At 41.9% G+C, this 27,279-nt stretch overlaps 3 protein-coding genes and 2 non-coding genes across 6 annotated transcripts; 2 read left to right on the top strand and 3 right to left on the bottom strand.

The window, feature by feature from the left end:
* Positions 1–1,892: 1,892 nt before the first annotated feature.
* LOC101967251 (profilin-2) lies at positions 1,893–2,990 on the top strand. Its single transcript, XM_005339021.5, has one exon. It carries the CDS (start codon positions 1,943–1,945, stop codon positions 2,363–2,365), a length of 423 nt encoding a protein of 140 aa, XP_005339078.1. The 5' UTR covers positions 1,893–1,942; the 3' UTR covers positions 2,366–2,990.
* Positions 2,991–3,238: 248 nt separating this feature from the next.
* Positions 3,239–14,269, top strand: Mccd1 (mitochondrial coiled-coil domain 1). Its single transcript, XM_078018538.1, is given in 3 exon segments — positions 3,239–3,268; positions 12,930–13,235; positions 13,884–14,269. Coding segments are annotated over 3 exon segments (525 nt in total). The 3' UTR covers positions 14,073–14,269.
* Positions 14,270–14,356: 87 nt separating this feature from the next.
* Ddx39b (DExD-box helicase 39B) lies at positions 14,357–26,471 on the bottom strand. Of its 2 annotated transcripts, none has more exons than XM_005339020.5 (11): positions 26,314–26,471; positions 24,720–25,057; positions 23,617–23,744; positions 23,245–23,337; positions 20,285–20,468; positions 19,047–19,165; positions 16,880–17,011; positions 15,786–15,895; positions 15,542–15,686; positions 14,915–15,062; positions 14,357–14,574 (listed from the first exon to the last, which is right to left on the bottom strand). In XM_005339020.5, the coding sequence occupies exons 2-11, from the start codon at positions 24,928–24,930 to the stop codon at positions 14,558–14,560; spliced, it is 1,287 nt and encodes a 428-aa protein (XP_005339077.1). In that variant the 5' UTR covers positions 24,931–25,057; positions 26,314–26,471; the 3' UTR covers positions 14,357–14,557. The 2 variants fall into 2 exon arrangements, with proteins under 2 accessions (XP_005339077.1, XP_021591413.1); XM_021735738.3 differs by having other exon boundaries at positions 26,196–26,336.
* Positions 20,155–20,231, bottom strand: LOC120889364 (small nucleolar RNA SNORD83). Its single transcript, XR_005733272.1, has one exon. It is a non-coding gene; the product is annotated as a small nucleolar RNA SNORD83 (small nucleolar RNA).
* LOC120889363 (small nucleolar RNA SNORD83) lies at positions 25,407–25,484 on the bottom strand. Its single transcript, XR_005733271.1, has one exon. It is a non-coding gene; the product is annotated as a small nucleolar RNA SNORD83 (small nucleolar RNA).
* Positions 26,472–27,279: the final 808 nt, after the last annotated feature.

The following is a 27,279-nucleotide window of genomic DNA, read 5'->3' as shown; positions in this document are numbered from 1 at the left end:
TAAACAGTTATAAGAATTATATTTATAAAGAAGATTCACTAATTATAGTTGAGGCAGCCAGAGTGGTGATAGGAGACAACTCCCTTTAGCCGAAGGTAGGGTCTTGTAGGAAAATTTTAATGGGAGTGTGGTGGGTGGCCATGTGAGCTTGGAGGTATCCCACATTGTGGTTGACATTTCAAGGAGGAGTAATGGCAGGGATGTTAGAGGGGAAGGAAAGGCATCTGGTTGGCATAACAGGATAAAGGAAGCAGAAGAGTATAGTGAGCTATGGTGGGAATGAAAATGAATGAAGGCGTTGAATATGGTTAGGATGTCACTGCCAAGGATATGGGTTGGGTAGCCAAGCCAGAGTGGGGCCTTCTAGTCAGGCAGCCAAAAACAGACAAAAAAAAAAAAAAGCTTTAACCTAGGGTTTTAATGTGGGATAGTGGGATCCCATTCTCTAAGGTTCCCATTTCTGTCTACCTATAGATAATCTATTTCATGCCTCAATTCCTCCTCTGAAGATGTCCTTGACTGCTATCAGGAAAAGGGACAATGACTGCTCTGGTTTCTTCAAGCTAATAGTGGGTGTCATCTGTGGCAGTCAGGGAAACCCTTCAGAGGGTCTATCTAGGGGTCCTCAGTAGAATTTGGGAGGCAGCTCCTTGGCGGGGTGGGGGGATCTGGTTCCATGACCATCTGGAGCTTAATGGTACTGTAGGCATCTTATGAATCAGGGCAGTCCAGAGGTCCATGATGGCTGTTAGCAGATGACTAGACAAGTTGTACAAAGGGCAGAGATCATGCTAGGACAACAACAAACAATAGAGCAAAGCACTGTTTTCTGCAAACAGCACAAAAATGATCAGTGTTACCAGCCAGCCTCTGAAGACCACAAAAATAGTAACTTATTAGAGTATAGGGTATAGTCTGAAATGTCATTTATTTGTGAGTGGAGGCCATACAAATTTTTGGAAACAGTAGTAGAATTGCTTGAAACTAACATTTAATTTTTATAATGGCATAGGTGGCCCCTTGAGCTGTGGAATGCCCTCTGATTTCTGTAAAGTAGCTTTTTACTGGTATTACCTCTGTATTCGTTGAAAGATCCCTTCAGTTTTGTCACTTAATTCTCTCTTGGTAAAGTCAGTTAGGGCTTTTATGTATCACATTATATATCTCCTAAACTTTACATCTTAAAAGACTTGTATTCTTACAAACAACAATAAGTGTTGGCGAGGATGTGGGGGAAAAGGTACACTCATACACTGCTGGTGGGAGTGCAAATTGGTGCAGCCAATATAGAAAGCAGTATGGAGATTTCTTGGAAAATTGGGAATAGAACCACCATTTGACCCAGCTAACCCTCTCCTCTGTCTATACGCTGACTTAAAAACAGCATACTACAGGGACACAGCTACATCAATGTATATAGCAGCACAATTCACAATAGTTAAAATGTAGAACCAACCTAGATGCCATTCAATAGATTAATGGATAAAAAAAAATGTGGCATATATACACAATGGAATATTACTCAGCAATAAAAGAGAATAAAATCATGGCATTTTGCAGTTAAATGGATGGAGTTAAAGAAGATAATGCTAAGTGACGTTAGCCAATTCCAAAAAAAGACAAATGCCAAATGTTTTTTATGATATAAGGAGACTGATTCATAGTGGGGTAGGGAGAGGGAGCATGGGAGGAATAGATGAATTCTAGATAGGGCAGAGGAGTTGGAGGGGAAAGGAGGGGGCATGGGGTTAGAAATGATAATGGAATGTGATGGGTATTATTATCCAAAGTACATGTATGAAGACACGAATTGGTGTGAATATATTTTGTATACAACCAGAGATATAAAAAATTGTACTCTCTATGTGTAATAAGAATTGTAGGCATCGCCGGCGCCGCCGGGCCTGCTGCAACCGTCCCGCTGCAGTGTGAAAGGCTGAAGATGGCCGGGTGGCAGAGCTACATGGACAACCTGATGTGCGATGGCTGCTACCAGGAGGCCGCCATTGTCGGCTACTGCGATGCCATATGTGTCTGGGCGGCCACGGCCAGGGGCGTCTTCCAGAGCATCACCCCAGTAGAGATAGATATGATTGTAGGAAAAGACCAGGAAGGCTTCTTTACCAATGGTTTGACTCTTGGAGCAAAGAAGTGTTCAGTGATCAGAGATAGTCTATATATCGATGGCGACTGCACAATGGACATCCGGACAAAGAGTCAAGGTGGCGAGCCAAAATACAACGTCATTGTCGGCAGAGCTGGTAGAGTCTTGGTCTTTGTAATGGGAAAAGAAGAGGTCCATGGAGGCGGATTGAATAAGAAGGCATATTCAATGGCAAAATACTTGAGAGACTCTGGGTTCTAGCTGCTAGGCAGACTGTTAAGTATTAGGGGAAATTGCTCTTAAACTTTCCTAGCAGAAAGCTTAAGTCTAAATTCTGGAAACTTTATTAGCAATGCAGGGTGATGGGGTATGAACCTGTGTCTCCTGTGTGTCCCTCTGTTGGTGGGGAAAGGTGTCTTTCTTTCTGCCCTCCCATCCTAAAGTCATGCTGTTCACTTTTCTTTTGTTTCTCTGTGTACTCCAGCCTTGATTATAGTCATAGGAAAGGAAGGTGTCCACGGAGGCACACTTAACAAGAAAGCCTATGAGCTTGCTTTCTACCTGAGGAGGTCTGATGTGTAAGCAGCGTCTCCCCATCTACCTAGCAGCTGTCTGCATTGCCACCCCAATTGTGGTCATCTGCTACCAGACTAGATAGATGGTAGCTAGTTTTCTTTACCTACTTTCTAATGTCATGGTTCCTGTTTGCCCAGTGATCATTTGTCTGTTAACCACTGTATGTAACCAACCCCTACTGGCAACATAATTGCAGCACAATAATGATTTGCATGATACCTTGAAATTGGGGGGAGGGGCATGCCAAGTTGGGCATCACTTTGTCTTAGCAATTAATGGGATATTGATTACTAAAATAAGTTAATAGTAAGCAAGGTGTCGGTTGTACAATCTCTAATTTGATCAATGTCTTTTCAGCACTTTGAGCTTTACTTGGCTCATTTAGTCTTCCTTTTGTAACGCATGGTTGGGAGGAGAAAGTGCATGCATCTGACCTATTAAGGGTTTCTTTTGAATGGCACTACTTTAGGGACATTCTAGTATTCATGGATCACCTTTCTCCCAAAGACCTCAGATCAGACTGACTTCTGTCTTTCTGTTTCTGACTAACTTGGTCCAATGTTCATCTCAGGATCCAAGATTTGTCAGGTGAGGGTGCCCTTCACCATTGGGCCAAGTCAGTCAGAAACAGAAAGACAGATGATGGTTGATATTTGATACCCGTGAGTGCTGTCAGGGTCAGACTTGGGACATTAGACCTTCATGCAGCACAGGGGAGTCTTTTACCTTCAGTTGTCTCAAGCTTTCCTCTGTCCCATGCGCCAATTCTCTTCCACAGAAAGGAAACTGAAGCAAGTCAGAACTGACATTCCCAATGCCTAATCAAAAGGGGATTGTTCCACCTTCACCAGTAAGCCAATCACCTGAGTCTTAAGATCAGCAGCTGTGCTAGTCACTTTTAACTGGCTTATCCATGAAGAAAGAGCACAGAGAAGAGAAATAAGAACTCCCTTTTCAGTGTTACTGTTAGAAATAACTAGATGTCACAAGAAATCAAACACGTGCAGGAAAGTGAGTAGGCAAGGTAAACCTTTACTTCTAGCAGAAAGGCATACTTCCAGAACCTGACTAGTTAGCATGCCTGAAGGGCAGACCGCCTACTTATATCTCTAACCTAAGGTAGTACTGCCCTTCACTCTGATTAGAGGAATTTGGGGTTACAATCTGTGCAATTGGCTAATTTTAATATTAGGGTGGGCAAAAAGGGAGGGCTACAATTGGATCCAATTCAGGCTGAATATTCTGAAAATGGAACTCCAGACCTTCTATTTCTCACATTACTTACCCTTCCAAAAATCCCAGGTGGGCCCCCATAAATGTAACACAGAGGGTGGATGGGTAGGTTTTCTGTCTTGTAAATTTTTTTAAGAGAAAGAGAGAGAGAGAGAGAGAGAGAGAGAGAGAGAGAGAGAGAGAGAGAGAGAGAGAGAATTTTTTAATAATTATTTTTAATTTTTCAGTGGACACAACATTTTTTATTTTTATTTTATTTTTATGTGGCACTGAGGATCGAACCCGGGTCCTGCCCATGCTAGGCGAGTGCTCTACCACTGAGCCACAATCCCAGCCTTTGTCTTGTAAATTTGAAGAATGAAATCCATGGACAAAAGGATGAGAGAGAGAGAGCAAAGTAACAGGATTTATTAGAGTAATAGAAAGTAGAGCTCCCAAAGAGGGAGGGGTCCCAAGAAATAAATGCCTTGAGGGTTTTTGTTGTTGTTGTTGTTTTAATTAAAGAATGTGAAAAGTTGAGTAGTTTTGGCAGAGAGAAGGTTTGGAGTGGAGGTACCAGGCCTGGACATATGGAACCCTGGACCATTTGCCATTGCAGTGGAGAAAGTTTTCAAGATCTCAAGAGAATTTGGAAGTCAAATTCATTATCAGGCCAGTGACTTGTATTGGGGCCAGGCAGTAAGTCTGACAGTGTCTTGGAGACCCAGAATCTGAGTATGTTCATGAAGGCACCCCAGTGGGGTGTGTCATGGAGGTTTTGACAGGGTCTGGCCCATGTTGGACAAATGGATTGAGGAGGGCCCCCCCCTAAAAACTCCAGCAAAGAGAAAAGACAAAAACAAGGAGTGTCCCCACAAGAAATTGATTTCTCTAAGGTTGTTCCAAGAACAATCAATAGAAAAATAGGCAATTGATGGTGTCCCCCCATAAAACAAGTCATTGCCACCCAGTGGTGGTGAGGGTTTCTCACCCAGGGCTGGGATTTGTCAGTGTAACAGTACCCATGGAGAAAGAAATTGAGGCAGGGATTCCAGAAATCCAGATGAGTCTATGGGGGTCACTCACCCGGTGATGGCCAGTGGTGGATGAGAAGTCCAGCAATGTGAGTGGTCCTTACTGGAGACATCAGAGGAAGAGGTAGTAGAAGACTGGATTGAGGTCAAGGGAAGGCCTGGAAGAGCTGCCTGACGGGGGGGGGGGGGGGGGGGGGCGGGGGGGGAGCCTCAAACGCCAGTCCTGGGTTTCAGCACTAAAATGTAAGGAAAGAAGTGAATGAAGGAAATAAAAAGAGAGGAGAAGAGGCTCAACAGTAACAGAGGTTTATTCATGACAAACCTGCAAAGGGGACCCAGTGGAGACTGAGACCTATCTTCTGCTTACAGCCTGGGGTAGATACAGGAGGATGAGGGGGTAGGGGTATTTTTTACAGTTATACCATTGCTAAGGGGTTGACAGGGAAGGATCCTTGTGGTCCTCATCTCTATTCTTTAAGGTGGTCACTGTTCCATGTCAAACCAGGTATTTTCAGGATTCCAGTCCCAGATAACAATTTTCTTTCTTTGTATGATGGAGTATTGTCTGGTGCTTATTGTCTGGGTTTAAGGTCTGACTGAGTCACAGTGACTGTGAGGTAACTCCATGGAGGCCATGTTTCAAAATGGTTTTGCCTGTGTCAAGTTCTTCCCAACACTGGGGATTGAACTCAGGGATGCTTTACCACTAAAATACATCCCCAGCTTTTTTTTTTTTCCAGACAGGGTCTCACTAGGTTGCTTAGGGCCTCACAAAATTGCTTAAGCTGGCCTCTAACTTGCAATCCTCCTACCTCAACCCCCCATCACCAGGATTACAATGTGCACCACTGTGTCCAGCCTTAATCATCTTTCCCCTGCTCACCCATTCATGTCTCAGTAGCTACCTACTGAGTAGTACATGCCTGTAATCTCAGCTACACTGGAGGCTAAGGCAGGAGAATTCACAAGTTCAAGACCAACCTGATCAACTTAACAGGACTCTGTCTCAATTTTTAAAAAATTAAGAAAGGGCTGGAGAGCTAGCTCAGTGATAGCATTTAACTAGCATGTGCACCATCCTGGGTTCAGTTCCCAGTAGGGGTGGAGGGTATTTTGGTCCCTTCATTTGTAAGTATGTCCAAATAGCATTGCTCTTAAGACTCACAAAACTCCTAAATATTACTTTCCCAGATAAAACATCAGACTAAGTGTTGTTGTGTTTTTAAAATTATCTTTATTCCATAGTTTTGAGTTTGTCTGTGTAACCCTAAGACATAGCTTCAATACAGCAGGTTCCCATTTTCCATGAGGAATATATTTCAATATCCCTCCTTGGTGCCTGGAATATGGCATAGTACTGAATTCTATCTATGTTATGTGTTTTCCTGTGTACTTAAACACCTGTAATAAAGTCTAATAAATCAGGCACCATCACTGATTAACAATAATAGCTAATAATAAAATAGAATAACATACTGTAATAAAGGCTATGTGGTTGTTATCTCTTTCCCTCTCTCAAAATATCTCCTTGTACTGTACTCATCCTTCTTATGATGATGATACAATGCCTATATGAGATGAAGTGATTTAAATGATATAGGCAGAGTATGTAGTGCTAGGCACTAGTGCACTGCCACTCTATTACAGTTAATCCAATAAACAAATTGGCTACTAAATAACCTGTACAACATGGATATACACTGCACAGAGGGATGATTTACATCCCAGCAGGAGGGACCAAGTTGGCACAAGTTCTCACACTGCTGAGAAAGGTACCCAACCAAAAACTTATGAATTGTTTCTTTTCCATTTCTGGACCTCCTTAACTGAGGGTAACTGAAACTTCAAAAGGAAAGCCACAGCTAAGAGGGGATTGATGAAAGGAGAAGCATACAAAAGTACAATTTGTTACTATATATTTCAACCACAGAAACCTCAAGTTGCAAGTGTTCAAGCATTGCCTCTTCTATGGATTATTCACAATTAAATGGTGTGCAGATTAATTTGGAAAGCTTGATAATGTTATTTTTTAACCTGAATTAACATAAGGAAGCAATTCATTAACAAGCATCTCATAGAATGTATTTCATAGCAAATGTAAAGGGTACTCTGCTAGGCTCTGTATATATGTCTATTTAAAATTATTAAAAAAAAACATGCTTAAGGGATGGGGTTGTGTCTCAGTGGTAGAGTGCTTGCCTAGCATACATGAGGCATTGGTTCAATCCCTGGCACCACATAAAAATAAACAAATAAAATAAAGGTATTGTGTCCATCTACAACTAAAATATATACAAATCACACACACACACACACACACACACACACACACACTGCTTAAGTGAGAGAATTCCACTGCTTTAGAATCCTTTACCTCTGCTTTATTTTCTCACCTCTAGCTTCCCCAGCACTTCTTTCTCATCCCTCAGACACCAATCTCCCCTTGGAACTTACCACCCCTCACTGAATTTTGGTACCAGGATTGTCCCCTTATATGGCACCATAACTATTCTCACCATGATCAACCATCCTGCTAATAAGTCAGGTTCTCATTTCTTCATTTAAAATGTTCCAGAGATTCCATCTAATAAGTCCAAAGAAATCTCTAGAACATAAGACCTATGATTACAGAGGCTTTTAGGGCTGTTTTAGTCAGCATTGGATTCACAGCATTTAAAATCATACTTGGTACACAGTAGGCACTACATTCATTTTTGTTGAACAAATGAAATGTAATTGTATTTAAATGAAATTGCATCACACAGAAGTCATTAAAAAACAAAAAAATATTTTATTTCATGCATTTCATGTACACAATTTATAAATTCATTCCAATGGAGAAAACACTTATCTGTTGCACAGTTGAGCCTGACAGTTTGATTACTACATAAGAAGTTACCACAAACTTGATAGCCCAAAATATTACCCTGTTTATTTGCTTACATTTCCTTAGTCAGAAATCTAAGCATGGTATGCATGGATTCTCACTTCAGGATTTCATAAAGTTGTGGTCTCATCTCAAGTATCCTCCAAACTCACACAATGCTGTGGGCAGAATCCCATTTCCTGCATGTTTAGGGCTGAGGTCCCTCTCTCCTTGCTGGCTGTCAGGGAGAGAGGGGGAGGACTACTGGCAACTTGGTGACCACTTAGCCACATCCCCAGCCCAATTTTGTATTTTATTTAGAGACAGGGTTCACTGAGTTGCTTAGCACCTTGCTTTTCCTGAGGCTGGCTTTGAACTCACAATCCTCCTGCCTCAGCCTCCAGAGCTGCTGGGATTACAGGCATGCCCCACCGCACCTGACTTGCCCCTCCATTTTCAAAGCCCACATTTAAGAAGATCTCTCACACTGAATCCTTCTCACACAATGGATCTCTTCTCTCAGGAAGAGCTTGGTCCTTTTAAAGGATCACCTAGTTAGGACAGTCCCCATGTTAAGGTTAACTGATTTGAGACTGTAATCTCATCTGCAAAAATCCCTTCACAGTAGCAAATACCTTAGCATTTGATTGATTGAAGAAAGGTGGCTAACTGGGGTGGTGTCAGGATCCATCACAAAATCAGACTAACATAGCCAGATTCTTACTTTTTTGTGTAATTGAGTCACAGCTGGATCATGAAAGTCAAATAAACAGATGTTTGAGAATAATAATAAATTACATCCCACTTAGCTGTGAAAAATCTTAAATCCAACTGACATGTTAAATATCATTTAACTGACACGTTTTATTTAGGGCAAATAAAAAAGTACAATGATTTAATCTTTCCTTAGAATCTATATTACTTATCTACTGCTATATAACAAACTACCCAAAACTTGGCAGCTGGAAACATGGAACATTATCTCCCTCAGGGTGTGATGGTTAGGAATCCAGGAGAGGTTCCTTGAGTGCTTCTGGCTCAGGGTCTCTCACAAGGTCGCAGTCATCAGCCAAGGCTGCATCCTTTGAGGACCTGACTGGCACTGGGGGTTCCCAAGGAGCATGGCTCCTTCATATGGCTGTTGGAGAGGACTCAGGTACTTGCTAGCTGGTCCTAAGAGGCCTCCATTCCTAGTCACCTGGACCTTTCCACAGGCTGCTCATGACTCAACAGCTGGCATCCCCAGAGCTAGGGATCCAAGAGACAGAAAGAACCAAAATGAAAACTGCAATGTATTTTAATCTTACACCCAGAGTCATAACCCATTACATCAACCTTATTCCATCACACAGAGGCGAGTTGGCAAGTTCAGGCCATACTCCATTATAGAGATGGGAATAAGCTGCCTCTCTGCAAGGGAGGATCATCAAAGTGTTTGCATATGTTAAAACCAAAATTAAAGCCAGATATTGTGATACATGCATGTTATCCCACTACTGGGGGGGCTGAAACAGGAGGATCACAGGTTCAAGGCCAGCCTGGGCAACTTAGCAAGACCTTGCCTCAAAATAAAATTTTTTTAAAATTTATTTATTTATTTATTTATTTATTTTTGAGAGAGAGAGAGAGAGAGAGAGAGAGAGAGAGAGAGAGAGAGAATACATCTTTGTTTGTATGTGGTGCTGAGGATCAAACCCGGGCCACACGCATTTCAGGCAAGCGCGCTACCGCTTGAGCCACATCCCCAGCCCCAAAATAAAATTTTTAAAAGGCTGAGGGTATTACTCAGTGGTAGAGTGGTGGCATGCAGGAGGCCCTGGGTTCAATCCTTAGTGACACACACACAAAAAAGCCACAAAATATTGTTTCAAGACTCTGTAAATCAAATGCTCTCATCTAATTTTTTGTTAATAGTAATATTTCTTTTGGGAAAGCCATAGTTAAAAGTTTGAGACAGAGAAAGGTGATGAAACACTGTCTCTGAGTCTTGCAAACATCTTTAATAAAAATACTCTATTAGTTTAAATAAAACTGAGAACATAAACTAGATCAAAGTTTCAAGACTTATGTCATAACAATAATGCTTTTATAATAATTATTATTTCCCTATGATGTTTCATATTTACTTTATGTATGCCAAAAATACAACAAAAAAGAAAAGAAATCCCTGGAAACAAAAAGAATATATAGTAAGGTTGCAGGATACAAGGTTAATATATAAAATTCAATCACTTTCCTATATACCAGTGAGGAATGAGTGGAAATTGAGAAGCAAAACATGATACCATTTACATTAGCACTCCCTAAAAGTAAAATACTTAGAGCTTGTTCTTCTGCCCCTTGGTGTATGTGTGTTCTTTCTTGGGGATCAAACCTAAAGGCCTCACATGTTAGGCAACTGCTTACCAATGAGCTACACTTCAATTCAATACTTAGGTACAATCTCAGGTTATAAATCTAAGTATGTATAAAAGCAAAACTACAAAACTCTGATGAAAGTCATCAACTAAAAAATACAGTATATTCCATGTTCATGAATAAAACAAATAGTCATTGTAATTTTTCCCAACTGATCAATCCCAATCAAAATCTCAGCAAGTTATTTTGTGGAAATTGACAAACTGGTTTAAAGTTTATATGGAGAGGAAGAAAATCTAGCTAATACAATGTAGAATAAAAAAAAAGTCAAAGGACAGTCACTACCTGACTTTAATAATCATGACTATGTAGTAATTAGTACCACATTGGTAGCCTTTATTAAAAACAGTATGGCGCGTTTCCCCACACACAAAAAAATTAAAAATAGAATGACTGTATGATTCAACGATCCTACTAGTGAGTATATATATCCAAAGGTACGAAATCAGTGTCAAAGACATCTGTGTTACCATGTTGATTGCAGCATTATTTACAATAGCCAACATATAGACTAAATCAACTTATGTTGATATATCAGCAGATGAAGAAAGAAAATGGGGTTTATATACACAATGAAATACTATTAAGCCTTGAAAAAAAAAAGGAAATCCTATCATTTGTGATAAGGATGAACCTGGAAGACATTAAGTGAAATAAGCCCAGCATAGATGACTTCACTTATAGAGAAAAAAAAAATCAAATTTATGTAGAGAGCAAACTGGTGGATACTATAGGTTAAGCGATGGGACAATTGTGGTGATGCTAAAGACTAAAATTACAGTTACATAGGAAGAAATGAGTTCAAGAGATTTTTTATCTCATAGTGACTGAACAATATACTGGTATAGTTGAAAACTGCTGACACTGTTCTTGTTACAAAATAAAATGGTATATATGTGTGATATATGCTAAGTAACTTGAGTTAGCCATTTTCAATGGATACACTTATCAAAATATCATGTACATCATAAATACAAAATTTTTGCCAACTGAAATGATTTTTAAAATACACTGCAGTAACACCAAAAGAATAAATGAATGTGTGGAACAGAATGGAGAGACCATAAACAGACCCACCTAGATACAAAGGAGCAAAGACAGTTCAGTGGAGAAAACAGTCTTTTCAACAAAGGGTGCTGGACCGGACATCACATGCAAGAAAAGTGAAATGAGAAAGGCTCTCTTGAAAGGTTGCTATGAACATCAACTGTTGACAGGAACAAAAATGTGCCCAGCTAGTTGTTTTGACACTTATTTTCACATAAATACAATGAGTGCACCTCTATATCTCTAAGTCCCCATCTGCATATGTTTCACAAGACATAAATTCATGTCAGTTACTCCATCACTCTGGTCCCGTCAATCCTCAGTAGGATGCGATATTGAAGGGGTCTTCAGAGACCAGAATTTTCATGATTATGACTCCAAAACATTCAGGAATGACAAAAGGTAAATATATACACTAACATAAAAGTAGGCAATCCGGTTTATACATATTTATCTTCACTCCATTTCTATGATTCACAGTTCATTCAACAGATTTCAACCAACCCAAATCCCAGAACTTTCTTTAGTTCACATAGATGAACAACGCCAAAATTCAGACTATTTTGTCCGTGGCTTAGGAATATCTACTATAAATTATTGTAGGTTAGTCCAATTTAAGAGTGCATAACCTAAAGCAGATGGTTGAAATGTCTGCTTTTCAGGAAGGGTTATTTAATGTATCATTTAGATTACCCTACAGAAATGTCATGGTTTGTTTTTTGTTATCCTGAATAGCTGCTGAGCTTGCTTTTGACAAACATGGTTAGGTTAACTTCAATGTTGGTGAGATTCACATGTACTAGTTTCACATATCTGTAATGACAGTACTTTGAGCCTATTTTCCAGTAATTAAGACTTTAAGCCATTGCAAATTCAAATATGAGAACCTTGTCACTAAGAAACAGAGAAAACCATTCTCCCTTTTACAGTTTTGCCTCTTTTTACACTAGGAAACAAGTCAGCTGACAAACTGAGGTGTTCCGCCTCATCTAAATGCATTTCAGCCCAAGCTTGAGCAGCAAGGACCTCCAGAAAACTCTCTGGCTTCTGGACTCCTCAGCCATCTTCCCTGTTTCCAAATAGTGAGTTGGTTAGCAACTGTTTACTCTCTAGCAATCCTGCCTTCTGAGGACCTTCCATTTCCCACATGATCAAAATATAGATCCCCCTGAGCCACCACTGCACACAGGAATGTGCCTGGGGTCTCTAGCCACAAGAGACACTTTAGAACACACTGCAGGACACCTACCATCTGTACACAGGTTCACACTGTGTGGACAGGTTTATGTATAGGTGCCAAGGGAGACTTCACTAGCTCAACAAAGCTTGACACCTTTACTAGTGTCACACTGTCATAAGCAACACGTGATACAAAGGAGCCTGATCTAACTAAAGGCAACCCCTACAACACATACTGCAAAACAGGACAGGAAAAAAAGGTCATTCTGGGCCAACAAAATTAAGAGAAAGGTAAACAATCCTAGTTAGTTTTCTCATCTAAAAACCAGTGACGTAATTCCTGTTACAGCATTGAGGGAAAAATTAGAAGATAGTGCTAGCAGAAACAAACTCAAGACATGGTAGGCTAGGCATTCTAAACCAAATTCTGTCTAAACTGACGGGAACATGTTCATACCAGGACTCTTGTTCCTAGACTGTTCAGCCAGGCTAGGAAGGTGGAGGCAAAGAGGGTCAGGCAGGGGCGGGTCCCTGGGCGGGACAGGCACTCAAAGTGAGGCCAAGGCCTGGAGACAGCCAGTTCCTGGTGGCTGTTGGGCAGCTCAAGACAGCTCCCTGCCTCACCAGCCATGTCCTCCCTCTGGCCTGGATCACTCAGTACTGTCGCCTTTGCCTCCTATTGCCCTCCTGGGTCCTGGGCCCCCAAGGATCCCGAGGGTGCTATTTCCAGAATCCCAAAAAAAGCATGGAAGAACAGACCAGCTCCTCAGGTGGTGAGAAGATGAGGTCACCTGCCAGGGTAAGTGTCAAAGGTAGGAGGAGTGTGTCAAGATTTGTATGGGGGGCTGGGGGTTGTGGCTAAGTGGTAGAGCACTTGCCTGGCATGTGCAAGGTGCTGGGCTTGATCCTCAGCACCACATAAAAATAAACAAAATGAAAGTCTTATGTCAAACTAAAAAAATAAAATGATTTGTATTAAAATAAAACGATTTGTATTAGGGTAAGGAATAAAAAAAAAAATGTCCAGTTTATGCTGTACCCATCAAACCCTGCAGCTCCTCGCCTAATTTTTACTCTCAACTCCTTCCCCCCCAACACTAACCTAGATCTCAGGGTTCCCTCTCTCCTTGAACAGGAATTTCCCCCTCATCTAACAGTTAATTATTTCCTAGGGAGGAGGGACAGTTAGTCCTCTTGTCCATAAACCTTTTTAAGGCAGCCCCTGAGCCAGTGATATCTACCTAATCCCCTTCCCCGCCCCCAGCATGTCTTTGATAGAGGAAGCTACCTGAGCTTCAGAGATGACCTTAAACTAATAGGGTATTTAAAAAAAAAAAAAAAGACAGAATTCTTGAATTCTAGCCACACTCTGCAACACAGCTTCCCAGTGCCTTAGCCCCCAATCGTGGCTGATGCTGCTGCCTCCCCCAATTCCTGCTTCATCCAGGAACCTTGACCCCACCACAAAGCTGAGCTGACTCAAGCTTAAGAGTTGCTGGAGCAGCAGCTGGAGCTGTACCAGACCCTGCTGGTAGGGCAGGAGGGAGCCTGGGAAGCCCAGGCCCTAGTGCTCAAGATCCAGAAGCTAAAAGATCAGATGAAGAGACACCAAGAGAACCTGAGAGGACATGCCTAAGCTTCCCACAAGTACCCACATAACCCTCCAAAACCAGAAATACTGCCCAGCACCCTGCAATGGGCCCTTTCAGAAACATTCCAGCCCACCAAAAAATGAAGACAACTCTATAAGGGTCCAAAAAACTGGAAAGTAGTTGAGGAGCCATGGCCTATGCAGGCTTGTTCTCACTTTGACCCCACTCTACAGCAGGGTACTCAGAACTGAGAATATTTAGGATTAAGCCCTAAATAACTTTACCGTAAGCAATAAAGGATGGAGCACTTACAGATACCACAGACACATTTGTGTTTCATTTTTAGTTTTGTTAAAAAAAATTCTGATAAATCAGGAATGGGGTTTAGGAGTGGTGGTGATGCAAAAGAAGGAAGCCTTGGGGAGGGGTGGGGGCTGTCGGGGCAGGTGGCAGTAGTGTCTCCTTCACCCCCACACCTGGTGTCCTCTCCTGAAGAGATAGACGTCACATTCCAGAATGGGTGAATCCTCTACCGCGTCTGTTCAACTAAAGACAAAACAAGGCAGTTAAAATAAGGCACACAAAGGGGAAACCAACACAGAAACACACAGGTACATACATGCAGATGTTTGTGTACCATGTAGATTGAGAGGACAGACTCAGGAGTACAGAAAGAAATCCTTTGAAGAAAGAAAAAAAAGACCCCACAAAAATAGTAAATAAAACACCCCAATCAGTATCAAAGATCAAGGGACAAGAAGTCATCAAAGGGCCACCAATAAGGCATCAGGTGACCACTACCTACATAAAGGATTCAAGATATACGTAATAAGAACAAGGAAAATCTAAGAGCTGGGGGAGCCAGTTTCCTGAGCTCCATACTCACTGTAGGAGGAGATGTCTATCTCATCAGGCAGCTCACTGATGTTGACCTCAAAGCGGTCCTGCACGTCATTAAGAATCTTGGCGTCATTCTCATCTGACACAAATGTGATAGCCAAGCCCTTGGTACCAAAGCGACCTGCTCTGGCCACCTGGAAGAAGAAAAAAAGTAAAATTGGAAGACCCTAAAGATGGAAGATGCCTCAAGAATAGGAATATGTAATGTACAAAAAAGGCTGGGCACAGTTGTACACGCCTCTACAGGCCGAGGCAGAAGGATAGCCAAGTTAGGGGCCAACCTCGGCAACTTAGTGAGACCCTGTCTCTCTTTTTTTTTTTTTTAATATTTATTTTTTAGTTTTCGGCGGACACAACATCTTTGTATGTGGTGCTGAGGATCGAACCCGGGCCACATGCATGCCAGGCAAGCGCACTACCACTTGAGCCACATCCCAGCCCCAAGACCCTGTCTCAAAGTGGAAAAAAAGGGCTAGGATGTGATTCAGTGGTTAAGTGCCCCTATGGTCAATCCTTGGTAGGATTCCATCCCCTCAAAAAAAAAAAATCTTAAAGAAAAAGATACATAAAATAAGGGTATGGAAGAGTGGGGTATCCTGGATGTGGTACTTACCCGATGTAGGTAGGTGTCAGAATCCTCAGGCATGTCATAGTTAAAGGCAATGTTCACCCGCTCAATGTCCATGCCTCGGCCAAATAGGTTGGTGGCCACAAGAATCCGTCGTTGAAAATCTTTAAACTGCTGATACCGAGAAAGCCTTTGTGAGAAAGGAAATTAGGAAAATGTTGAGGTCCCCTTCTCTCAATGGTTCACTTTTTCCCCAAGGTCACAAAGTTGTTCTCCAGCTCCAACTCACCTCTCCTCCTGAGGCATCCCACGGTGGATGGCAATGGCTGGAAAGTTCTGCTCCACTAGGAGCTGGGCCAGGGCGATGCACCGCTGCACAGACTTCACAAAGATCACCACCTGTATGGGAGGGGTGGTGCATGAGAGTGAGGGGGTACATAGTATTTAAAAGAAATTACACATGTGGCAGAGTTTTTAATAATCTTACTCATCTAAAGGAATTCCTCTCAGTCCCTATTATACCCTATTACATTTTTCCTTTTCTGTTCTAAATACAATTTAGCCTTTCTCTCCAAGTTCTGATGATTTCTAGGTAGGCTGACCTCTGAGGTGGTGTGGAGAATAATCATCCAAACTGGCAGACATGTTATGAGACAAGGATAAGGCCATCTCATAGATAAATGCTAAAAGTTACAACAAAGTTCTAGGAAGACCACAACTAACATTCCTACTTACCAAAAGACAAAGGGGCTTATCCTAATTCTAGTAGTCTCTAGAGCAAAGTCATCACACACCAGGTAAACTGATGGGTTGCTTCTCCTCAACAAGGAGTACAAGAAATAAACCAATAAAACAACCCTAAATGCCTAGAACAGCTCAAGATTTTTACAAACTTCCTAAAACCCTTCAAAAATTTTACTTTGGGAGCTGAGCACGATGGTGCAGGCCTGTAATCTCAGCAGCTCGGTAGGCTAAGACAAGAAGATCACAAGTTCAAAGCCAGCCTCAACAACAGCAAGGCGCTAAGCAACTCAGTGAGACCCTATCTCTAAAAAGAATACAAAAAAAATAGGGCTGGGCATGTGGCTCACTGGTGGACTGCCCAAGTTCAATCCCCTCTACCAAAAAAAAAAAAAAAAAAAAATCTACTTTTGGGGGTTTATTTTACTTGACATCTTCATTATTTATCCCAGTCACAGAACACCTTGCTCATGCTCAGTCCCCAAAAAACATTTATATTCCCATTTATGAGAATGTCTTCACCATTCTCTCATGTGGCTCCCTCAACACACCTTGGTCACAGGTTTCTGCTATGTCACAGGTTTCTGCTATAACTTGTTATGTATCCAATGCTCATCACTCTACTGGACCTTGAACACTGACCTGGTTGAACTCAAGGACATCCAGAAGGTCAAAGAGTTTCCGGTTCTTCTCGTTGTCCTTCAGTTTCACGTAGTACTGCTGCAACCCGTGCAGCGTCAACTTCGTCTCATCATCCACGAAGATCTCCATTGGCTGAGGGGGAGGAAGGGGGTGGGGAACGGGAGGAGGGCAGAGTGGGGGGGTTAAACCTGGGGGGGTGGAGGAAGTTGATCTCCAAAACACCCCATGGGGGGATGGGGAGAAGAGAAAAGATTGAAAACCCCACCCCACCACTAAAAATACCCAGTTTTACTGTGGTCTTTTTCACACTAGATCTAATTTCCTTCCTTCCTATCAGTTGAGTTTTAAGATAGCCCAATTGAAAACTATCAGGGGAAAAAGGAACTTTGCAAAGTAATGGAGCAGTGAAACCATCCAATGGCAAGACACCATTACCTCAAATAGAGGTGGTGAAAGAAAGAAAATAGGTGACATTCAAAGAGATGATATGATTCAAATACCTTAGAAATGATGGGGAACAGTGACTCAAGGTCAGAGTAATTCCATCAGAGCTGGTTATTAAGAACATGGGGGAGATAAGAAGGAATGCTCCATTTTTATTGTCTCTCAACTAAGAGAATCTTATACACATTAGAAAGTGGATGTCTTTAAGAGCAGAATGGCTGTAATAGATCTAGTCAAAAAGTCCACTTAAGAACCAAAAATTACTCAAGATGAGTATATTATATGGAATAGTTTTAGATGAGACTGGTCTCTAATAGTCAAACCATCTACAGTTTGGTTTACATGGACAGCACTAGTAAAGGGTGCTTTAAAAAAAAAATAGCAGCAGATAGCATTCATCTTTAAAATTGAAAAAAAAAAATTTTTTTTTTTAACAACACACACACACAACCCTTGAAGGGGAGGAAAGCAGCATAAAAAAAGAAGCTGATACAAGACAACTCTATAGCCAAACTTTCCTAACACTCTCCCTACCATCTTGGGGGACCTAATTAATGTATAGACCCAGAGATCAAGATGGGCAAGGATGTGTGTGTGTTTGGGGGGAAAAAAACTAACCAAGAAGCTGAATCCCAGAAGGCAGGCTAGCAAATCATGCTTTTCAAAGAGAAATTCCAAGGCTGCCTTCAAATCTAATTCTAACCCCAAGTGCAACTAAAGAGAAAGTTATTTCAAGGGAAGGAGCACTGCAGGGAGGAGAGGAACATACTCCACTGCTCAAACAATGGGCTCCCCCAAGCCCCAACCCTAACACCCATCTGATTACATCAAGTGGAAATCTCCACTTTACCTTTCCCATATCCCTCTCCTCTGAATATTGAAAAATAATTTTTTAAAAGAAAAAAAATCCACCACCCATTCAGGAGACCCCACCCCCAACACATATGGGGGAGAATGGGGCACAGCACGTATTAGGTTCAGGAAAAAAACCGGGAACGGAAAAAGAGGCTGGTATGGTCCTCAGCTTCCTGGTCAGGTTTCCCCGCGGCCTCCGCTGCCGCCATCCACAGCTCGGTGCCGTCCGCATTCCCTCGTCGTGCCACGGTGCTTCTCTGCTGCCGGCTCACATCGACCGAGGTTCCGATGGGTGCAAGGAGGTATGGGTGGGAAGGAGTAGGGGACTGGGGACTGAGGTGCCAGAGGCCCCCACCCCTGGAGGTGGGGAGGGGGCAGATTCATTTGTGTTGTTTGCTCTTCTTCTGGACATGCCCTGCAATCTGTCTGTCCCTCTCTTACTCTCCTACCACCGGGAGTTATGAGTTTTGATGAGCAGAAACTCCAGCTGTATGCTTGATGTCACCTTGGGGTGCGTGGCTGTAAGGGGTATGTAGGAGATGATGGATGAATGGGTGGTAGGGCAGAAAATCCTGCCCTCCCCCAAAAGGGAGAAGAGGTTCAAAAACGCTGGGATTAAAAAAATGTCGAACTCTACCCGCTCTCACGTTAACCCGACCAAGTCTTCCGGAGTTTCCCTGGCACCCGCGCAGACCCTAACACTAGCTGTCTCTGCCTCTGTGTGTCTCTTCAAGGAGTTGTTGCTCCCAGATGGGCAAAAGCCCCCTTCTTGGCACTTGAAGGACAAGGGAGTCTGGAGGAAGAGGGCGAGGAAGGGGAGGAGGCAGTGGGCGGGGAGTGGAGGGAGAGAAGGTAGAAGGGTATTTACATCTTGCATGAACTTGCGGCAGACTGGACGGATCTCTTTGCCCAAGGTAGCACTGAACATCATGACCTGCTTCTCATGGGGGGTCATGCGAAAAATTTCCTGGACATCCCGACGCATGTCTACAAGAATGAGAGATTAAATAGCCATCTGTGATAATGATCAGAAACAGACTTCCCAGTGAGGTGACTACTGGAAATGGATAAGGAATCATTTCAGGGAAAAATGACTTCAGGTCTCTCTACTTTCTCCAACAACTCTAAAATCAAATAGTAATAACAATGGAAAACACAATAACTACAGAATAAAGACTTGGGATCAGGTTCCAGCTGCTCTAACCAAGCAAGAAATATGATGAAGCCCTAAAGTTCAAGACAATACAACAGACACAAAGCCCGCTACAAAGGCTCACAAGGACAGGGTCTTTTAAATATGCTTTATAGGCCCTTGTCCCAATTCCTTTTTACCCAAGTTCCAAGTTCTAGCAGTCTACAAGTACTGAGCACTTATTACATTCTAAATGTCAGTCCATTCCATGCCTCCTCTGAATCACACTTTCCTACACTGTCAAGCAAATATAACATCTCTACATCTATCTTATAGCTCACCACCTTGAATAGTCAAAGATCATTTAGAATGACTTGTCTGGGTCTATATCCATTCCCATTCTCCCATTCTTCAAAATTTGGTCTTACAGAAATTTTTTTCTTTTATTAACCCCACTTAGCACACTAGAATACCACACCACACAAACTCCCACAAACACTCACCACATTAATCCTAGAACTTAAGTCTAGAAAACCTATTCAGCTATAAATTCTGATCACATATGCTGTGCTGGGGATGCCAGAGGGTGGACTGTCTCCTCCTTCAGTTTAACATCTCTCCCATGACACTCAGTATAGGAATCTATAAAGAAAAGGGTGGTGGTGGTGACTTTTATCTAAGATTATCACAGTCCCCTACTCTCAAAGAACATCTATCATAGAAAGAATACCAAAGGGCTAAGGCTATAACTCAGAGGTACAGCATGTGCTTAACATGCATGAGACCCTAGGTTTAATCCCAGCACAAAAAAAATAAAATAACAAAAATAGTCCAGGGAACTCAGAGCCATCAGTCATGGGTGATAGATTAAGAGTCGTCCTTGCACCGAAGTGCTCCAGTATCAAATAAACATCATTTGGCTCCAAAGAGCAACTCCCCAGACCACATGACCCCATCCCAGCACTACCACTCACCGAGCTGGTCAAGCATCTTATCACATTCATCCAAGATAAAGTGTTTAATATGTTTGAGGTTGAGGCTCTTATTTCGAGCCAGGGCTAGGATGCGGCCAGGAGTCCCCACGACGATATGCGGGCAGTTCTTCTTCAGCACCTCTTCATCCTTCTTGATAGACAGACCACCAAAAAACACTGCAACCTGCAAGTCAAAATAAAATAGTCTCACAAAGAAGGAAAGAGTCCATCCTCCCCAGAGTTTCCATGCTTTCAGTTAAATCTAAACTGGCAGGACATTTCAGTACTAAAACCAACTTTAGTAATCAAACATTGAGGGTAAGAAACAACAGTGACTTGCCCAAAGTTACATGATTAATGGAGGCAATCAGGGCTAGCAGTTTTTCTGCCTTAGCCCATTATGTCTCATCATCCTATACAAAGAACATCAATAAAAACTTAAATTAAGCATTTTTATAGGTGTCCTAAATACAAGAAAAACAGGGCATAAGGGCTTAACCATATACCCTCATATGACTCTAAGGCCAGACTTCATGTTAAGAATAAGGACAGCAAGAAATCACCAGTATCAAGTTCCACAAAAAGCACATGGAACACCAAGCTTTCCCAACTGGACCAGCACACAAACCCTACACAATTATCGATTTGAGCTAAATCTATTACTCCATGTTTAAACTTTAAACCATCAGGTAAGTAACACAGAAACTGCTTTCTAGTTTTGAGGGGGAAAAGAACAAGAAATCAAAATGAAAAGGCCATGGACCAGGGATATAGCTGAGATAGTGTGCTTGCCTAGAATGTGAGAGGCCCTTAGTTCAATCCTCAGCACTGAAGGAGGGGAGGGGACTCAAATTGTCATAACCCTAACTCTACGGTAAATCTGTTTCTTCCCTGGTGTAAATCTAAAATCACTAATGCAAGATCAACCAGGTTTGTGAAAAAATCAGAGGTACAGCATTGCCCGTGAAGGACTCTTGCCAAAAACTTTTGGCAATGTTCTTGCTCAAATCAATCAGTTGAACTTTCAACTATAAAGAAACTATAAGAAATACTGGGAGGAGGGCTGGGGCTGTGGTTCAACGGTAGTGCACTTGCCTGGCATGTATGAGGTACTGGGTTCAATTCTCAGTACTGCGTATAAATAGGTGTCTATGAGTAACTAAAAAAAAAAAAAAAAAAAAAAGGAAATACTGGGAGCAAACAAATGGCTAAACATGATATGAGAGTAACCAGGCAAATCCAGAATGGGACATTCTGTAGAACTGACCAAGCTTCTTCAACAAGTCATTTTAACCATCAGTAAAGGAGATATTGCTAAGGATCAAGTTCTCAAGCATGCTAGGCAAGCATTCTGCCACTGAGCTGTAACAATTTAACATTCTATCACTGAGCTATAAGACCTCAGCCCTCACTGTAACAATTCTGAACAGAAGTAAGAGTTAAATAATGACAATTCTTTTTTTTTTTTCCACCCTTTTAACACAGGGTTGTGCCTAATTGTCCAGGTTGACCTCAAACTCTGAGGCTCAAGTGATTTTTTTTCCTGTTTCACCCTCCAAGTAGCTGGGACTACAAGAATGCATCACTGGGCCCAGTGTCATATTCGATTCTGACACCAAGTGTTTTAAGGGTGACATCAAGTGTTTTAAGGGTGATGATGAGCTAGGCCTACAGAGGTGACTCTCACTCACTACCGAACTCAATAGTAAATAGTTCTAACAACCTAAACAGTTTTCTGGTTTGCAACTTTCGGACTCCACCTACAGATTAGACTGCTTAGTAAAAGGACAGAATATAAACCTATTCATTCCTGCAACATAATAGAAGATATATTCCTAACATACATATATACTATACTACATATCAGGGCCTTCAGACTGTATTTAAAGAATTAACATAGCTTTCAAAATACCCAGAGGAAAAGCAGTATAAACAAGACAAATAATGTTTCATGAAAAGAAGTCTGAAAGCCTAGAATTGACTTATTAATAGTGCCTAATACTTGATTACACAGAACCATGAGGATTTTTTTTTAATGGTTAAGTGATTACCTTCCGTGAAATAGGATTACAGATGGGAGAGCACAAATTTTCTCATTATAAAACCTAACTACTTAAACATTTTTATCATGCACTATTTCAGTTTTTAAGAAATTATTTTCAGTTTTAGGCTATGACTCAACATTCCTAGTTTCTTTAAAATGTGAAATAATAAATGGGTAACGATTTGAACAAAAGTTGTTTTTCACTCTAACCTAGAACAGTGTTATCTACATCAGTGTCTCTCAACCTCCCATCACATAAGGATCATGTTAGAACATTATTTCCATACATAAGTAGGTCTGGGACAAAACCCATATACTCTGTATTTCCACCAAGTTCCCAAAGGATGCTGAAGCTATTGATACTGGAACCACAACATAAATATTAATGACATATAATGGAAAACAAATCAACTCTGTTGCAGCCCCCTGATCTTTCGATTTTCTGCCATTTTAAAGAATTCTCAAAATTCACACAATATATTGCAGCTTTCTTTTGCTTTTAGAGCTTCCTCTAGCCACACACCCCAAAATTCTCAAAACTTACCAAACACACTAAAATGATTCAAATTCAGTGTAAAGAAGTATGAAGTAGTCCATGGTAAGCATTATCCATCAACCCAATCATTAGTTCTCATGCTACAGTGTATTTACCCTGTATTACACCAAAGCAAACTAAAGCCTCTTCAAAATTAATAACAAGCATCTCTGAAAATATAATATAAATCCAAGAGTTGCATATTTTAGTAATATATCTAATACACCCTAAGTCTGCAGAAATTTACTATCAGTTATGTGTTTGCCGAGGTTCTTGTATAGGTGTTTAACATCTGTGGAACAGAAACTATTGATCTACAAGTTTCAGGTGCCTATAACTCCCCATACCCTCATTTTCTCATGTTTCTTTACTCTGGCTTACCTTGACATTGGGCATGTATTTAGAAAAGCGCTCATATTCTTTGCTGATCTGAAAAGCCAACTCCCTAGTGTGACACATCACCAGCACGGACACCTTGAGAGAGAAATTAGAGAAAAATAAAATTAAGTACATACCTCTTTGTTATCCCCTCAGACAAAGAGATTGTCACAAAAGCACATGTGACATTTATAAATGACTTCAATTTCTAAGATTTAAATCGTTAAGCTCATGCTTACTGCAGAACACTCCCCCTAGTTGTCAAGGATAATAAAAGGTCATCTAAGCGAGAGAAGTGAATCTGAAACTGGGCCAGAAACATTTCCCACATATCCCTAACCAAAATGCTTTCCCCAACACTCTCCCTAAGTATACCTGTCCAGTAACTGGCTCCAGCTGTTGCAGTGTGGCCAACACAAACACTGCTGTCTTTCCCATGCCTGATTTGGCCTGGCACAGGACATCCATTCCCAGAATGGCCTGAGGGATACATTCATGCTGGACTAGAAGAAAAAAAGAAAGAAAAATTTAGAATGCAATCCCAAGTAACTCCATAACCATTCCAAATTCATTTCTTCCCATTCAATTCCCAAAGTATTTACCTGATTCTTGCTAACTTTCAAACCCTTTCAACCTCTCTCTGCTCCCTCAATCACAATATATCCCAAAATGAAATCCTCCTAGTTCCTTCCAGATCTCACCCCCTAGAGGGGGGGGTTCAGGCCACCCAGTGATGCTAACAACTCTCTTAAATCTCACCTTCAATGTTTCTGGCTCTGTCTGCATTTTTCTTAAACTGTAACAATCCACGATATTTAAATGCCTGCCACAAACCATTTCTCCTACTTAAGTTACCATACTTTGGGTCTCATAACCCTACAATCTTAAACAAAATGGACTAATTACCTGACCCAGACCAGTCATAAAATTTCTAAAGACCAAAATTGGCCTGACCCAAAGTGGAAGGTCCAAACAGACCCTTTCTGGAAGTCTTAAAAAAAAAAAAACTTTTTTGAGAATTTTTAAAAAATATTTTTTGGTTGTTGATGGACCTTTATTTTATTTATTTGTATGTGGTGCTGAGAGTTGAACCCAGTGCCTCACGCATGATAGGCGAGCAGGCTACTATTGAGTCACAACCCCAGCCCCTGGAAATTTAAAATTAATGGTCAAAATAACAAAGTTAAAAAACAAGCAAACAAGAAAAACCAGACACAAAAATAAAAAGCAAGCTTCTAAATTGTTTTTGGATCACTAGCACTTTCATGCTATCATGAAAGAAAAGCCTACACAGCCTCTTCTAATGTTAAGATCTTTTTTGGTACTTTTTTCCTGGTCTAGTCCAAACATAAATCATTACCACCTGAGGAATCATAAGCACATCCTTTCCTTGTATCACCAAAGAGCCTAATGAATAATCCTTTTCTTTGTATCCCTAAAGAGGCTAATGTATACTCTATGACCAACAGAAAATTTACCTTCTGATGGATGCTCAAAACCACAGTCAACAATAGCCCGGAGTAACTCTGGCTTGAGCAGGAAGTCCCGAAAGCCAGAGCTATGGATGGAGACATAGGAGCCCTTGACATCCTTCTTGGCAGGAGCCTCAGCTCCATCTCCCCCAGCTGCCGTTTCCACCTCATCATCTTCATAGTCCAAGAGCTCATTGTCCACATCATTCTCTGCCATAATTGGGCCGGCAGGGGGAGAAGGGGAGGGGTCTCTCGATGAGTTCTCCCAGAACAGGTGAAAACAAGGGGAAAGAGAGGGGCTTGATAAAGGGCAAAAGAAAGGGTACTAGTTTCTGATAGAAGAGCTGAGTGGGGAAAACAGACAAAAAACTTATCAGTCACTAGCAGACTTTCACCACCTCTTTCCCACTGCCACACTTTCTACTTTCCCTGAACTGTGAACCCTTTATCTGTTAAGGAACAGATATAAAACATAAAAATAAAAGATAAATATAATGAAAAAAGTGGTCTCAGGGAATATTGTTCCCAAAAAGATTGAGCTCACAGTAGCAGAAACCAGTTAGTTTGACAGGGGAAGACCAATGTATACATTTGTAATTGTAAATAACAATGAAAAAAAAAAAACAGATCATGAAAAGGTGACTATGACTAAATAAGTTTCCTTATAATCTCATGGTGTCCATTCCTAACAGCAGCCATCAGTCAAGGGTGATAGATTAAGGTCAGCACTGCGCAAAGCGCTCACTTCTCGAAATGAAAACATCATGTGGCTGCCAATCACCTCCTACACCTCTCCAGTATCTCGCGCCTAAGAACCCTCCTTCAGTTGCTTAACAAACCTATGTCATTAACACCGAGGAGCAGGCCTAAGTGAAATGGCTTAGAAACAAAAAATAAAAATGGGCTTGGGTGTAGCTCAAGGGTAGAGCAAGACCAGCACCGCAATAAAAAATGTACATATATATATATATATATATATATATATATATATACACACACCAGAAAATGTAATCAGAAATATATTAATGATAGAAATATAACAAGCTTTAACAGAATGTTTACCAAGTGGTCTCACATCACTCTTGCGTTGCTACCTCCACAATACGCATTTCTAAGAAACACAATGACACTACCAATAAACATTTGGAAAGCCTCCAAATTAAAGTGGGTAAATCGAGGTGAGAAAAATCCAACTGGGCCCATAAACCTGCTCCTCCTCCTCATCCCACAGGGGGCCCAAAGACCCAGAAGAAAGGTGAGAAGAGCCCCGCCCTCCACCAATGCCCGGGACCAGAATAAGCCTAGCACCGCCTCTCGACGTAGCTGGGGCCTCGGGAAGCGAGGGACCCACTGGAAGAGCTGGGAGCAAAAGGGACACAATGGCGCCTGGGCCACCATCTTGGATTGTGCCCCCCTTGTTTCCCTGCCTCCCCCTAGGAGCTTGGCGCTCTCGAAAAGAATAGAAACAAAGAAAATAACTACCCAACCAGGCCCCAGTGGCCAGATCATCGCTTGTGGAAGGGGTATCAAGAATCCATGTGATAGGATGACCAGGGAGAAGCGCAGATGGAGGCGGATGATAGCAAAGGCCAAAGCTTACCAGAGCAGGGCGAGCGCGTATGGCGGCAGCAACAGCGACGAGGGAGGGAATCTCTCTTCACTTCCGGTTCCAGGCTTCCCTCAACCCTAGCCTCCCGCCGTCTCGGCTGCCAGAGCGCAGGCGCATGGTGCCGGAAGAAGGACCTTTCGCTGTTCTTTACCTCCGCGCGCTCTGGGGTTGCCTTTGGAAAATGCCTGTCAGAAAAAATGTTAAAGCCCTTTCTAACTCCTCCGTTATTGCCAAAATCAAGACATAAGGAGACTAACTTCTCTTCCTGCTGTTATTTGTCTACTCCTATTCACACCCCTCATCTCTTCGTTTAAGTTTCTGCCAAGCAGGTCTTCTCTCTGGGCATACCTCCGTGGGCGCGCGAGGAACGAGGGCGGCAGGGGCTGTGAGTTCCCACGGGGTCCTTGGCCTGGTAGTCAAGGTGACCTGGAGACGGTGGGTTTGCGCTAAGAAATGTCTGACTCCAGGTGAAGGGTGGGCAAGTGTCAGGAGACTGGAGTGAGCTGTGCTTGAGGGTTATACTCCGTGCCTTTCCCAGCTATGAGGACGGAAGGTAGTATTTTCCCAAAATGATGTTTGGTGGCGTAGGCTAGTAAATAAGGAATGTGTCAGCCCAGCGGTACACAGCCTTAGGGGACAAACAAATGAGGATGGTGGGAATACAAGTTTAAGAGAGTACTATAAAATGGGCCCACTCTGCTGACCCCGACATGCTTTCTTTGCCAAAAAGCAATTTATCTGCAGCCGTGCCTGGCCTAAGTGAACAGGTTATGTCGAATTCCTCAGCAAACTACCTGTTATCTGTAAGGAAATGCATTTACAAGAGGAACCCAAGTTACTCTGAAGGGAGAGACATTTGTGACCCTTTTCACAGATCAGATTATAGAAGATAAGGGTAATTCCTCCAAATTATGAAGAATCTAATTAGAACCAATTAGAATTGATGAAGAATCTAAT

Source organism: Ictidomys tridecemlineatus, chromosome 8 (genome assembly GCF_052094955.1).
Source record: "Ictidomys tridecemlineatus isolate mIctTri1 chromosome 8, mIctTri1.hap1, whole genome shotgun sequence".
Taxonomy (NCBI): domain Eukaryota; kingdom Metazoa; phylum Chordata; class Mammalia; order Rodentia; family Sciuridae; genus Ictidomys; species Ictidomys tridecemlineatus.
This window is presented reverse-complemented; position numbering and strand designations above follow the sequence as displayed.

Coding starts and splice junctions, on each gene's coding strand:
- LOC101967251 (XM_005339021.5), top strand. CDS start 1,943: ATGGCCGGGTGGCAGAGCTACATGGACAACCTGATGTGCGATGGCTGC.
- Ddx39b (XM_005339020.5), bottom strand. CDS start 24,930: ATGGCAGAGAATGATGTGGACAATGAGCTCTTGGACTATGAAGATGAT. Junction 19,166..20,284: donor TAAGATGCTTGACCAGCTCG/GTGAGTGGTAGT, acceptor TCATTCTTGTAG/ACATGCGTCGGGATGTCCAG. Junction 15,896..16,879: donor ATGTCCTTGAGTTCAACCAG/GTCAGTGTTCAA, acceptor CCTCCCATACAG/GTGGTGATCTTTGTGAAGTC.